The 12009-nt window shown below is 40.8% G+C and overlaps 1 protein-coding gene across 1 annotated transcript in view; it reads right to left on the reverse strand.

The window, feature by feature from the left end:
• Nucleotides 1-488: 488 nt before the first annotated feature.
• The window catches only part of ABCG1 (ATP binding cassette subfamily G member 1), a 51333-nt gene continuing 39812 nt past the window's right edge, over nt 489-12009 (reverse strand). Inside the window, exons 7-16 of the mRNA XM_067289766.1 lie at nt 10763-10908; nt 9932-10055; nt 8711-8825; nt 7885-8030; nt 7603-7704; nt 5302-5470; nt 4435-4535; nt 3822-3980; nt 2325-2443; nt 489-717 (exon numbers count right to left, since the gene is read on the reverse strand). Coding sequence (XP_067145867.1) covers nt 489-717; nt 2325-2443; nt 3822-3980; nt 4435-4535; nt 5302-5470; nt 7603-7704; nt 7885-8030; nt 8711-8825; nt 9932-10055; nt 10763-10908 — 1410 coding nt within the window. The remainder of the gene's footprint in view (nt 718-2324; nt 2444-3821; nt 3981-4434; nt 4536-5301; nt 5471-7602; nt 7705-7884; nt 8031-8710; nt 8826-9931; nt 10056-10762; nt 10909-12009) is intronic.

A 12009-nucleotide genomic window follows, 5' to 3' on the forward strand; every position in this document is an offset into this window, starting at 1 on the left:
GCAAAATAATACGTAGAAAACAGCAAAGATGAAACTCTGAATTTAAAAAGATGAGAGAAACCTATTTTCTTTGCATCCCCCATTTCGCATCTCATTACCTTGTCACCTAACGATGACATTATTCTGTTCTGGCTACCAGGACTAGTATTATCTTATCACGGAATTGGTTTTCATAAGGAAAGTTCCTGTAACCAGATATTTTGTTACAGTTACACTGCCTCAGTATTGAAATTCTGTGTTGCAAAATTCCCTTCTATTTCTTCTTCCTAGTTAGAGCTAGAAAGTGTAATGAAAACATGACCCAACCCAACTGGACTGATTGGCTTAACACTATATGACCGCTATCCCAATGTGGTTCTCTATGGGCTAGGTCATAACAGCATCTAGCTGGGCACTGGAGACCGGTCTGCCACGGTAAGACAATGTCAAGTGCCCTCTACTGCATGCCTAAAGTTTTTCCTACTACATTGTTATAGTTGTTTTTTCCTTTATCTCTCTGCTCGGATTTTGTATCTGAGAACAAAATAGGCAATTAGGCGCAGAGAGAAGAAGAAAATTCCGAGCACAATGAAGTCCAGGTAAAGTTTGGCATTTTCTACATCCAGTTCTCTCAGAATTGCCTCTGATTTTTGAAAATGGCAAGTATCATCTTTGTCACAATGCAGATCTTCTCGATCCAGTCCATAGATGGAGAGAATAACTCCTTCGAACCCGTATCTGGAAAGGAGAAGGATGGATTACAAAGTAAAATGCCGATGACCCGTTTAAAAGTACTGCAGCAGCAAAACACTCTCTATGAGAGCTTGGCTGGAAATGCTGAAGGGTTCAATATTGCTTGGACACATGTCTCAGGGCAAATTCTGTCCCCTGTTACAATCAAGCAAATCATATGTCGCTGGCATTTTGCACGAGACTGAACAAGGACAGAAGTTTTGCCTTTAACAGCTTTCAGTTAGCATACAGTGCAATTTCTCAAAAGGAAAATGTTAAAATATAACGCAGACAAGTTTCAGCTTGTATTCAGAAATTCTTCTTCAATTTAAAGTGACATTATTAATTCCATTTTTAAAACTAAGCAGCAGGGACACAATTATGATATGAACTCAGAAATGTATTAAAACTGGGATTGAACTAGAACATCTCTTCTCTTACCTTCTGTGCTATACTTTCACTAGCTAATAATGAGCAGTTCCCATGTCTCCCCCAGGACGGGGCGCACATAGGCTTTGACTTTGCAAGCAGATACACCAGCATGGTCCCCATGCATATGCTAGCTCTCCTCAGTTTCAGGAGACTCCATATGGGCTAGACAATTCCCTTGCAGCCTGATCTTGAATTCTAGTTACCAGTCCAGTGGGTGCAGCCTCTTAATCTTCGATAGGTCTCTGCATGAGACCTCACTTGTCAAATGAGAGGAGATTTTAGCCTGGGTTTTGTTAATAGTAGTGCAGTTCAGAGGAGAATGAGGGGAAAGGGGGAACGGTGATGGAGGATAAACCTACAAACCTATTTCCTCATAGTAAACTGGCCCTACAACGACACAAGTCATACACAAAACCGTGGTTAAAGGACTGTTTTTAAGGACCCATGTAGCTACCTCTGCAATGTCCACTTCCTGATCATTTCAGTCCAAAGAAAATCCACTGGCCACCTTCAGGGGAATTCATCTCACCTAATTACAGCCCAGGCATTTAGGTGTCTAGTCTAAACTAGTCCTCCAAGCTAGCCTGCAGAGGTTTCTTGATAGCAATCGTACCATCTTAAGATAACTGTCTCAGATAGACAGAGTGACTGACACAGATAGGATACAAGGTGCCTGTCTCTTTCCACTGAGCGTAAATGGGGCTTAAACCACCAGTTTAGAGGTGACACAAATCCCACCCCTCTTGTGGCAGTACAATTGCAAAGTTTAAAGTATCTCTCCAACAAGTCCATCAGGGATACAGCGGTGATTTAACAACATTGTTCTTCCAAAATGAGGTGCTGGCAGCCTCATCAATTTCTCGTTTTGGCACACTGTTCCTACTATTTCCCCAAACTACTGTTCCAAAATCCATGGAGATCCATGTGCTGTACAATCCTGTTGAATTTAATGGGAGTGACCTGGACTAGTGGCAGATGATTTATACTGAATGTTCCTATTAGTTTCACATCATATATAGCATAAAATACAGTGAGATAGCATGGTATTCTTTTACATTATTTGCATGTTTATACTGTAAAGGAATGTGCTGTGAACTGTCTTTGGCACCCAAAATAACCAAACAAGCAAGCAAGCAAACAACATTTTGAAGATGGGAGGTTAATGGCCTCCCTAGCAGTACCTGACATAGGAAATGTAGGACATCCACTGGAGGTACGTTGGAATGGTATCAAAGCTGACAAAAAACCCAGAGAACAGAAGTACCGGGATGGCAGTAACTGGGCCCACAAAAGTGGCCACCTGGGAAGGTAAGGAACAACCTCCTGTCAGACAGCCAGAGAAGTAACTAGAAATTAACTTGCTCTTCCATCTAATGTCTTGACCTCCAGTGAGGAAACCAGTCTTTAAATGGGCAGGCTTTCTTCATGGCAAATCCTCTGTTCTGTGCCAAACCCAGAGAAGCGGTGGAAATCTGCTCTCTTAGGCAGCAGGGAGCAATGCCATTCAAATCCTTCTGATAACGCTACTCCCCCAAATTATCACCATTCCAAATACCATGAACTTGCTCAATTTTTTGGACAAGGTTTCTTGGGGAGGGAAGTGGTTAGAGGCTGTGAGTGGAAGAAAGGGGGTCTCTCTCCTGTCCCTAAAACCCTGCTCCTAGCAGACCTCTCTGCAGTGCTGGGATTTGTCCTTTGAGGGACTTGAACCCACAATGAAGGTTGCAGAACAAGATGAGCACTGGGATTCCCTCACTTCTCTGCGTGTGAGACTCTAAATATTATGCCCTTCACCCACTCCCGTCTCAGATCTCCCTCCCCATTAACCCCACATGCATAGCAGCTTCACTTGCTCCTAAATATTTCTGAAGAGGATAAGGAATATCACCAGCTGGAGGTGCTTTGGTAGGGAAGACAGATCTTGGCTGGACTCCATCCCCTCCAGCGCAAAGGGCTGTATGGGTATTTCTGGGGAGAGTGAAAACACAGGGATCACAGAAGGGGGCTGTGCTGGTCTCCACAGGATGGCTCAGAGCAGGACCCAAGGCTAGTACTGCAGAAACTTTGATAGCATCAGAGCATAATAACATCAATATCATCTGCTATCACATGCAGTATGAAACAGAGCCCTGCTGTGGATTTATCACTTCTCCGCCACTACTGTCAGGTAGCAGGATGGAGTTACACAGCCAGCTTCCAATGTGCCAGTCACACCATGAGCTGCCTCTCTCCCTCCCTCTGCAGAGGGTTTGATTTCTGGGCAAATCTCCCTTCGCCTTGCCTCCTACAACTTTCTCCTTGTATGTGTATGGAAGAATCCTGTCCTGAGCACAGCTACAGATCTTCATGGCCTACCTCCTCCACTTGGTAGGTGCACAGAAATGCACCTGTCCTGCAGATTCTAGGATCTGCTCAGCCTGGGATGAATAGCAAGTGACAGCCCACTCAAGCAGGGACCTGCACAGCACCAGTGAAAAGGGGAAAGATTTGTATTGCCTCACATCTACTGGGGGTACACGCTGTTTAAGTTGATGCTAGTGGGAAGCACCAAGCACCCAGAGAACCTTTTGTCTGTCATTTCCCAACAAATGCCTTGGAGACACAGCAGCAGTCACAGCAAGTAACCAGTGCTAGGGGATAGCAGGGTTCCTGAGAGAGCCCAAAACACCCATCGGTACCTGGAGGGATGTAGAGGCTGCACCTATCAGAAGACCCAGTGACTGAGCCACCAGGGACGTCATGGTTCCCAAGGCCGCAAAGAGGACAAATCGGAGTGCATCAGATGGCTGCGAGGTCATCCAGTACACAATGCTGCAGTAAGCTACAGGAAACATGATCTGCAAGGAAATACACATGCAGTTAGTTCACTGAAGTCAAACATTCATTGTTATTCTGAGTGAGATAAAAACACAGAGGGAGCATTATATGCTAGTTAATCAACAGCTCTCAGCCTTTGCATGTTACATGACAGGAATGGCATTCAGCTGAGGAGAATGAATACATCTGCCACAGACTGTCATAAACACATCCCACTCACTTACAGCCTTTTTCAATGCCCCATCTGCACAAGCCACAAAACCAAACACGCTCATTTGTTTATTAAAAAAAACTTGGGTCAAGCCTAGGCTTTTGTGAAGTCCTGCCATTTATTTCTAAAGGTGTTTTGATTTGGACCTGAAGCTTCAGCACACACATATGAACAGTTTCTGTTCAGATGGACAAAATACCAATACTGATCTTCCTGGCAAAAATTTAAATGGTTCTTGTTTTATTGAAGAGTAGAGCATATACCTGAAAAGGAACATCAGCCATGGTTTTAGCAAGATAGTAGGCTTTCAGACTGTACCAGTAGTTCAGATGCTCTCTAAGAAATACTCCCATCTCAAGAGGAACTACAGAGAATACAAATTAGTAAGACAAATTAGGTTGTCAGCATGTAACATTCTTGCGCAAAATAACATAGTTTATCCATTTTCAATCCTGGGCTGCTGCAGTCCCACAGCGGGACTGGAGCTCTCAAGCCTTTGACAGACCAGTTCGAATGATGTGTACTGAAATGTAAGAGGTCAGCCCTGAGAGTTGCTCACTGTTTACAATATTTACGAGGTTACTCAGATCATCTCAACCTTGCTTGAAGAGGCCTTTTGAAATAAAAATGGTGTCAAAGAGTAAAGAAACTGGTTGTTCCCTTTCACCAGGCAGGGAATCCAAAATAACAGCCTTCCCAGAGGAAGTATGGAACAGTCCATTTTGCAGGATTTGTTTCCAACAACACATGATTACGATGATCCCAAGTGGGCAGTCATGAATTAGAAGTCCTAGGGAAATTATCACAGTTCCTCCAAGACCCACCACAAGCACATGACACAGTTGAATAGCACTGGTACCTTGGCAAAAGAGGAAATTCCAGTCTAGGATTGTAACAGTGAACTGTCAGCATTGAGAAACACTGGCCTAACTGGGGGGTAGCACTGGATAAATCTATGTTTACTTCTATACAGCCGTTTAGTGAGTGCAAGATTTATCTCACACTTGTCTTAAAAGTGGAAGCACAAGTCAAATGTTACCTTACATGAGGCAGGCACATTACAACCCTCTCTTCTCCCACATTGTTGCAGTCTCCTTGCCCATTAATTTACCAGTATGACCAGTACTCACATGTAAGGACGGTTGGCATGAGCGCGGCAAACATAAGAAACAACATAGAAAAAAAGAGGAAGCCAGAGTTGCTGAGGACCTTCTTAGCTTCATTGCCAATCCCTAAGTAGAGCAAGCCAATGAGCAGTCCAATTCCAATGTGTGAGGTGATACGCAAGTGCGTCAGGACCTACAAGCAACGAAAGAATAGTCTTTCTGATCAGGACAACTGGGCTCAACAACCATGGCAAATATGAGTGAAATCAGATATGCAGCTTGCAGAAAAACAGTAAGTATATCCAAAAGAACTTATATAGAAATGGTCTACTAGCAAACTGGGCTTCTGCTAAGAAAAATGTACACTACTGTGTACCCAGTGTGAGCAGGCACAAATGTACACTACTGTGTACCCAGTGTGAGCAGGCACAAGGCCTATAGTACAGAGAATTTCTTCCTTCAGACAAAGGCAGTAGTTGCAAATGCTGCAACCGGGAATCTTACTGTCTGACAACATGGAGTCATTGGCCCTCATTCATCAGGAAAAGCAGACTTTCTCTCTGACTAAAAGATAGATTTCCCAGAGCAGAAAAGGCTATTCAGTGAGGCAGAAAAGATATTTCAGGCTTCTACAGACCAAACTAGCTTAATCAGGCATAAATTAGCCTTTTGTGCCTTCTCTGCAATTCAGTATTTCTACAAGAGGTACAGAAGAACAGAAAAAAGAATAAAACATGGAATAATTGCAAGTCTTCAGAGTAAAGCAGGAAAAAAAATCTTTACTTAAAAACTACCCTGTTCTTCCATCTATGTGTCAGAAAATGAGTTACAGTTTCCCCTTGGTGGAAAAGAAGAAAGTATTGTATGATCCAATGGTTAGTGTCTGAACACCTCTAAGAGATGTTTTCCACGTATAGCAGAGAGATCTAAACTCCTAGTTGAGCAATGTGGAGAATGTGAAACTGTATGTATGCTTTTGATTACATGAGCATTCTAATTTATTTTTGACTAAGCATTTGGTACTAGACCAGATGTGCAAAATATTCCAGAATAGAAGAAGTCAAAATTCAACAACTTAATCAAGCTTTGAAATGACAACTGTTCTGTAATATAAAACAGCAGCAAGGGAGAAGAACAATTTAAGATAAATGTTCTGGCAAAACAACAAATGGGCATATAGTCTGGAAATAGGAAGATGCTTCCTAACCATTAGAACAGCAAGGTTCTGCCGTATCTTCCCAATCAGAGCAGTGGGGAAAACACCTAATTCCTTTTACTATAGCACCCAATAGTGTGCCTGACTTTCCCCTTTTCCATGGGCAGGTGTATCAAATTAAAGTATATATGGATGCATATATTGTCTTTTTCCCCCGTCGTGTAAAGCACAGATACCTTTCAAAAAGTAGGAAAAAAGCAGCAGAAAAACCCTCCTCAAATTTATTAAATTGCAAATTTGCTGCTAAGAACACTGCTTGGCCAACCAGTATTATTTATACTGTACACTGGTGAGTCCCTTAGACAGGTGAGCACGTAATGTCTAGCTGAGGAAGCTCATCTCCTTAACTCATGAGTTTCAGAGAAGGCTCATCACTGAAACAGTGCAAGTACTCCCCTCTCTTAAATCCACAAACAATTGAGCTACTCAGAGATAAGAAAAGCTTTCTTGAGTAAAAAGAAAAGTGTCCCTTTGCATTTTGTTAATGCAAACTGAGACAACCAAAACATTTAATGAATTTACATCAAATGTGTAGGGTTTGGGATTTGTGGGGGAGGAAGGTTGCTTTTTTTTAAGAAAAAGGTGAAGGACATTTTTTTTCTTGGGAATGAAAGAGTTTCATTATGATAGTTGAATCTGGATTTTAAATGCATGCAAGCAGAAATGTTTCTTTTGGGGAGAATCAAAATTATTTTTCTATTGATTTTCTGTTTCAACAGGAAAAAAAGAACTTTAGATATTAACTTCACATCACACTGAAATTAACTCTGTGCCATCCTGAACTTTTTGGAACCAGGAATTTTGTGGTATATCAGTGCAACTTCACACTCAGTTTGTATTAGGATAAATAACTGTATGTAGGACATGGCAGCACAAAGGGGTTTTAGGTTTTGCCTTTTTTTCCCGGACACTTCAGAGTTCCACTAAACAAAAATGTTCACAATTAAAGCAGCAGCAATTAACAGCAAGACTGAAGGATCAGTTTCTTTAAAGCTCTGTGACAATCTTCATGTGTGGGCTGTGGACAGGAACTTTTAGGCATATTACACTACCTCCCAAGCAACTGAATAGATCTTTTAGCTACCAAAGTATTATAAAGATAGTCTTACTGAATCCCTCATGATGGTGAGAAAAGTCCTTTTGAAGAGGATGCAGAACTGGGTTAGGCAGCTGGCGGAGAAGCTGTGGCAGCCTTCTGTGGAGGATGAATCCTAGCGGAAACACATAAAAGAATAAACTCCTTTCTTTGCAGAATCTTAGTTTTCATTCACAAAATCCACTCTCAGCAACCGAACGTACCCAGAAACCTTCCCCACTGACAGAGAATTTAAATTCTCTTCCTCCCTCTCCCAACCTCAAGCCATGCCCATTACTTGCTGTATACAAAATACCTCTTCAGAAGGCCGGTGCCAGAGGAAGGGGTTCAACTCATTCTCACCAACATCTCTCTTGTAGTCTGTGTCACATATCCTCTCCCGCACTGCCCTGACCAGCCGGCTGTTCTGGTCTCCGTATTCACCAGAAGCTACTTCCATAACTACACAGAACAGAAGGTGAGTTACTGGTTTATACCACTGATTAGTTACAGCCCTTATTGTTAGGTTCCCTTGATCCTGTAGCGCTGACAGAAAGAAGAGTTTTGTTTAAAACAGCCTCTAAAATGCCACATATAAATATATATGCGCACGTGCACACACGCACATACATAATTTATATGTATTTTTCTTAAAAAATTTAGAGAGTTCTGTTCATTCTCCTAGATAAATGAATCCTTTTAGGGAAAAAGCAGTGAATATTTGATTTCCTTGGTAATCAAAAGTGACAAAGATCTCTTTTTGTGGTCCTCACTGCTCCTTTGGAATTAAGAAACAACAATGGAAAGAAAAAAAACATACTCTTAGCAGTAAGATACCACAGTGGTATTGCTCATAAAAAACCCAGAAATATTGGAGTCACTTTGTAAAGACTTTAAGATTAATTAATATGAAATACAAAAATATGTTCTGTCTTTCATTTCCTACACCTAGACAGCTGTCACAGAGAAATATTCACTAAATTCTACCACTAGGTGGCATTTAAATTACTGAGAAAAGATTGGATTAATTTTGTTTCGGATTTTGGAACATATATGTACACACACACATATGTATGGATGTTCCCATTCCCCCAAAGATGCCAATCAAACACATAAAAAAAAAAGATTCAAATTTTCCTTACCAAAATCTGCTGGATTGTGGTAGGTTGGACAATTTAAACCCAGATCTCTCAAGTAAGGGACAAGGTTTAATACTTTCCCACGGTAAATGCATTGACCTTGACTTAAAACATAGAGCTGAAAAACAAGACCAAAAAAAAGAAAAAAAAAAGAAATACTATTAAAATATTTGAACCTGCTATCTGCATGGCAGCAATCCACGAACCCAATGACCTCTTCTTGCCTTGTGGGCAAAACAACTTGGAAAGATTTGTCACCGCTTGGAATTGCCTCTGCATGGAATTACAGCTAACGGAAAATGTGCAGAATATTAGAAATGCTCAAGATTTGAGTTCTGCAAACATTCTCTCCAGCACTAACAGCACCCTAACACAGAAACAGATTAATTCCAGCCTTAGACATATGCTGGCAGTAGGCAAGAAACTGTAAAACTGAGCCATCTAATTTCCATACATTACAGATATTTTTGGCTGGGAAATGAAGCTAGTGAATACAGGAATGGAAGGAGAGATGGTGTACACATACACATAATTTATATGTATTTATAAATATAGAGCAGAGCAATAGGAAATAGCTTGATTATTCTTGCTTTTAGCCACACTATTGACTTTAAATAAACCTCCCTGCCAGACTGGCAATCTGCAAGAGCTTGCTCACCTATGGTATAGCAGATTTTCTCTAAGCTCTCGTAGCTCTAATTTAAATCTCCTAACAAGATTAAAGGAAATTTAAGTCTAACCTAAACATGTACAGTACATATCCTGTTGTTAGGTTGGAGAAAAGCTCTCCAACAGACTTCATTTCAATTATTATTATTTTGCATGAATAGACTTTTCCAAATTTACACCTGTGTAGCTAGGATGAGAATGTGCACTAGCAACATGGCAGACATTTACACTAAAGTCCTCTTGCTCTTAAATTACCTCTCATTTACTTTATTGAGAGCTGTGTCCCTGGGAATGGTGGTGGGTGAGGACATGAAAATTGCAAGTGTGATAATCGTGACTTTGCAAACAGATCGGCTTTACATTTATATATGTAAACAGGCATAGAAGAAGAAAACAAATATATCAAAAAGTATATTTTGCTCTAATTTACTGAAATTTATTTATTTGATCTGGAACCACAGACTAGAATTAATAATGTCTTTACCTAGAGAGGGCAGTCTTGAAAGTATAACCTACCTAACCCATACGTAAAGAGAAAGAGTCTGAAAATAATACCTGATCAAACAACTCAAACAGTTTAGCACTGGGCTGGTGAATCGTGCAGATGATGGACCTGCCCCCCTGGGCTAAAGCCTTCATCAAAGACACAACCTGAAAACATGATGCACTATCCAAGCCACTGAATAAAAGGAAAGAAAAGTTTGTGAGATCAACAGTTCCACAGGCACCACTGGAAACTAGCACATGTATCTGATACTTTAGTCTCTCACTATTCTTTTTTTTATAAATTGTCTCTGTAGCAGCTTAATTTTATCACATGCCAACCTTATGCTTATATTTCTCCATCAACCTTTTAATTAGGTTGGAAGCATGTCTGAGAATGAAAAATAGGAGTATTCTCAAAGCTGCCTTAAGGGGCTTCTACATTTTAGGACTATAGATTAAAGATGCTCCCTACTTCAATGAACAGATACATACTCATAGCTCTCCCAGCCTCCTCTGGACTGATCACAGAATTTAATCCTACATGGGTTACTTTCTCTATTAAAAGTCACTCTTAAAAAAGCTTATATTCATGAGCTATCTTTGCTGGAAAAAGAAAATTCACATGCTATAATCTGAAAACAACTTCCTCCCTCTCTTCCTTCCTCTTTCAGTTTATGTCTCCCTTAATTATTTATAGTTTTATGGTCTGGAGGTTACAGCAGTGACCCAAGACACTTACTGAGTACCTAAATCAAGTTATTTCTTGGGGGCTGATTGAGCACTTACAGACAATAAAAAATGAGCCTCTTCAAAGAATTTAAAGGCGAATAACCTTTCTGTGGCATTGTTCTACCATATAGAGCAATACTGGACTATCTTTAAATTTTGGCCTTGAAGTACCTGGTTGGTTCATCAAAAAACATGACAGGAGGATTGTTCACTAGCTCCAAAGCAATGGCAAGACGCTTCCTCTGGCCTCCAGAAAGACTCCCTGTCCTTGTGTTGGCACATGTGAGCAAACTGAGGGCTGTCAGTATTTCCTTTACCTAAAGGAAACACAATAATGCATGTCATTTACGTTTGTTTGCACAAAAGAAGAGTCTCTTTACTGTATCACTGATTTTCATGGAGAATCTAAACTAGCCACTATCTTTGTCTCACCATCTATACATTGAAGCCTTTTTCCATACAATGTAAGAAAGGTAGGCCTTAGATTCAGTGGGGCTTAAGAGCCTAGCATTTACCATTTTGACCCAAATTCTACTTTTGCTTTCTACATGACCTGTCTCAATAGGACTCCTTTTCTGTGAAAATTAAGTGAAAATCAGTTCTTCGATAGTACCCCTTGGATTTGACTCAGACATCAAAAGAGCTGCGCAGTATGTGAACAGTTATTATACAGTGAAACCAACAGGCTTCTTTCAATGGAATTTCTAGGCTGTATTTACAAGGGAATGCAGAACTCTGTAATAAAAATCAGCAGCTTCTGCCGAGTAATGACCTATTTTCCCCTAATATCTGTTCTTCAAAGTCTGCCCTTCAAATGCGGCCATTTATTTTAGGTGCTTTCATTCTTCTCAGGGCCAATTCAGTTGTCACACATACTCTGTTGTTTCCTGTAAGTTTCCCTCTCTAGAATTCTGATTTTCAGATTCTCCACGATTGAACAAATTTAGGACGTTCCAAAAAGAAAAGTACACTCGGATTAGCAAAATTCACTCCTTGTGGTCATTTCAACAGGTTCACATAGCTTTTGCTGCCCCTAATATAGGCACAGTTAGGAAATAAATACTGACAAGACAGCCATCAGAACAACTGCTGCATCTTTGGAATTGCCATATATTTCACATTTGGTGCAAGGGATATGCTTTTCACCGGGTGGCTCAGAAGCAATTTTTCCTTCTCCTTTATAAACTTCAGCTTAAGAATCACATGCCAGCTACTGCTAGTGGCATCTTTTAATAGAGTAAGAGACTCCTCTGAAATGGTAAATCCAACAAGTCAAGTTCAAGCGTCAATTGAGATGCATATGGATAAGCAAATCTGGCATCTGGGGAAGAGCGGGAAGCCTTTCGCGTTCCTGAAACAGAGCTCCTCCCAGAACAGCCCATACAAGCCACAGCTTTCCTGCATACACTGCAGACGAG

The sequence above is a fragment of the Apteryx mantelli genome, chromosome 1, assembly GCF_036417845.1.
Source record: "Apteryx mantelli isolate bAptMan1 chromosome 1, bAptMan1.hap1, whole genome shotgun sequence".
In the NCBI taxonomy this organism is placed as follows: domain Eukaryota; kingdom Metazoa; phylum Chordata; class Aves; order Apterygiformes; family Apterygidae; genus Apteryx; species Apteryx mantelli.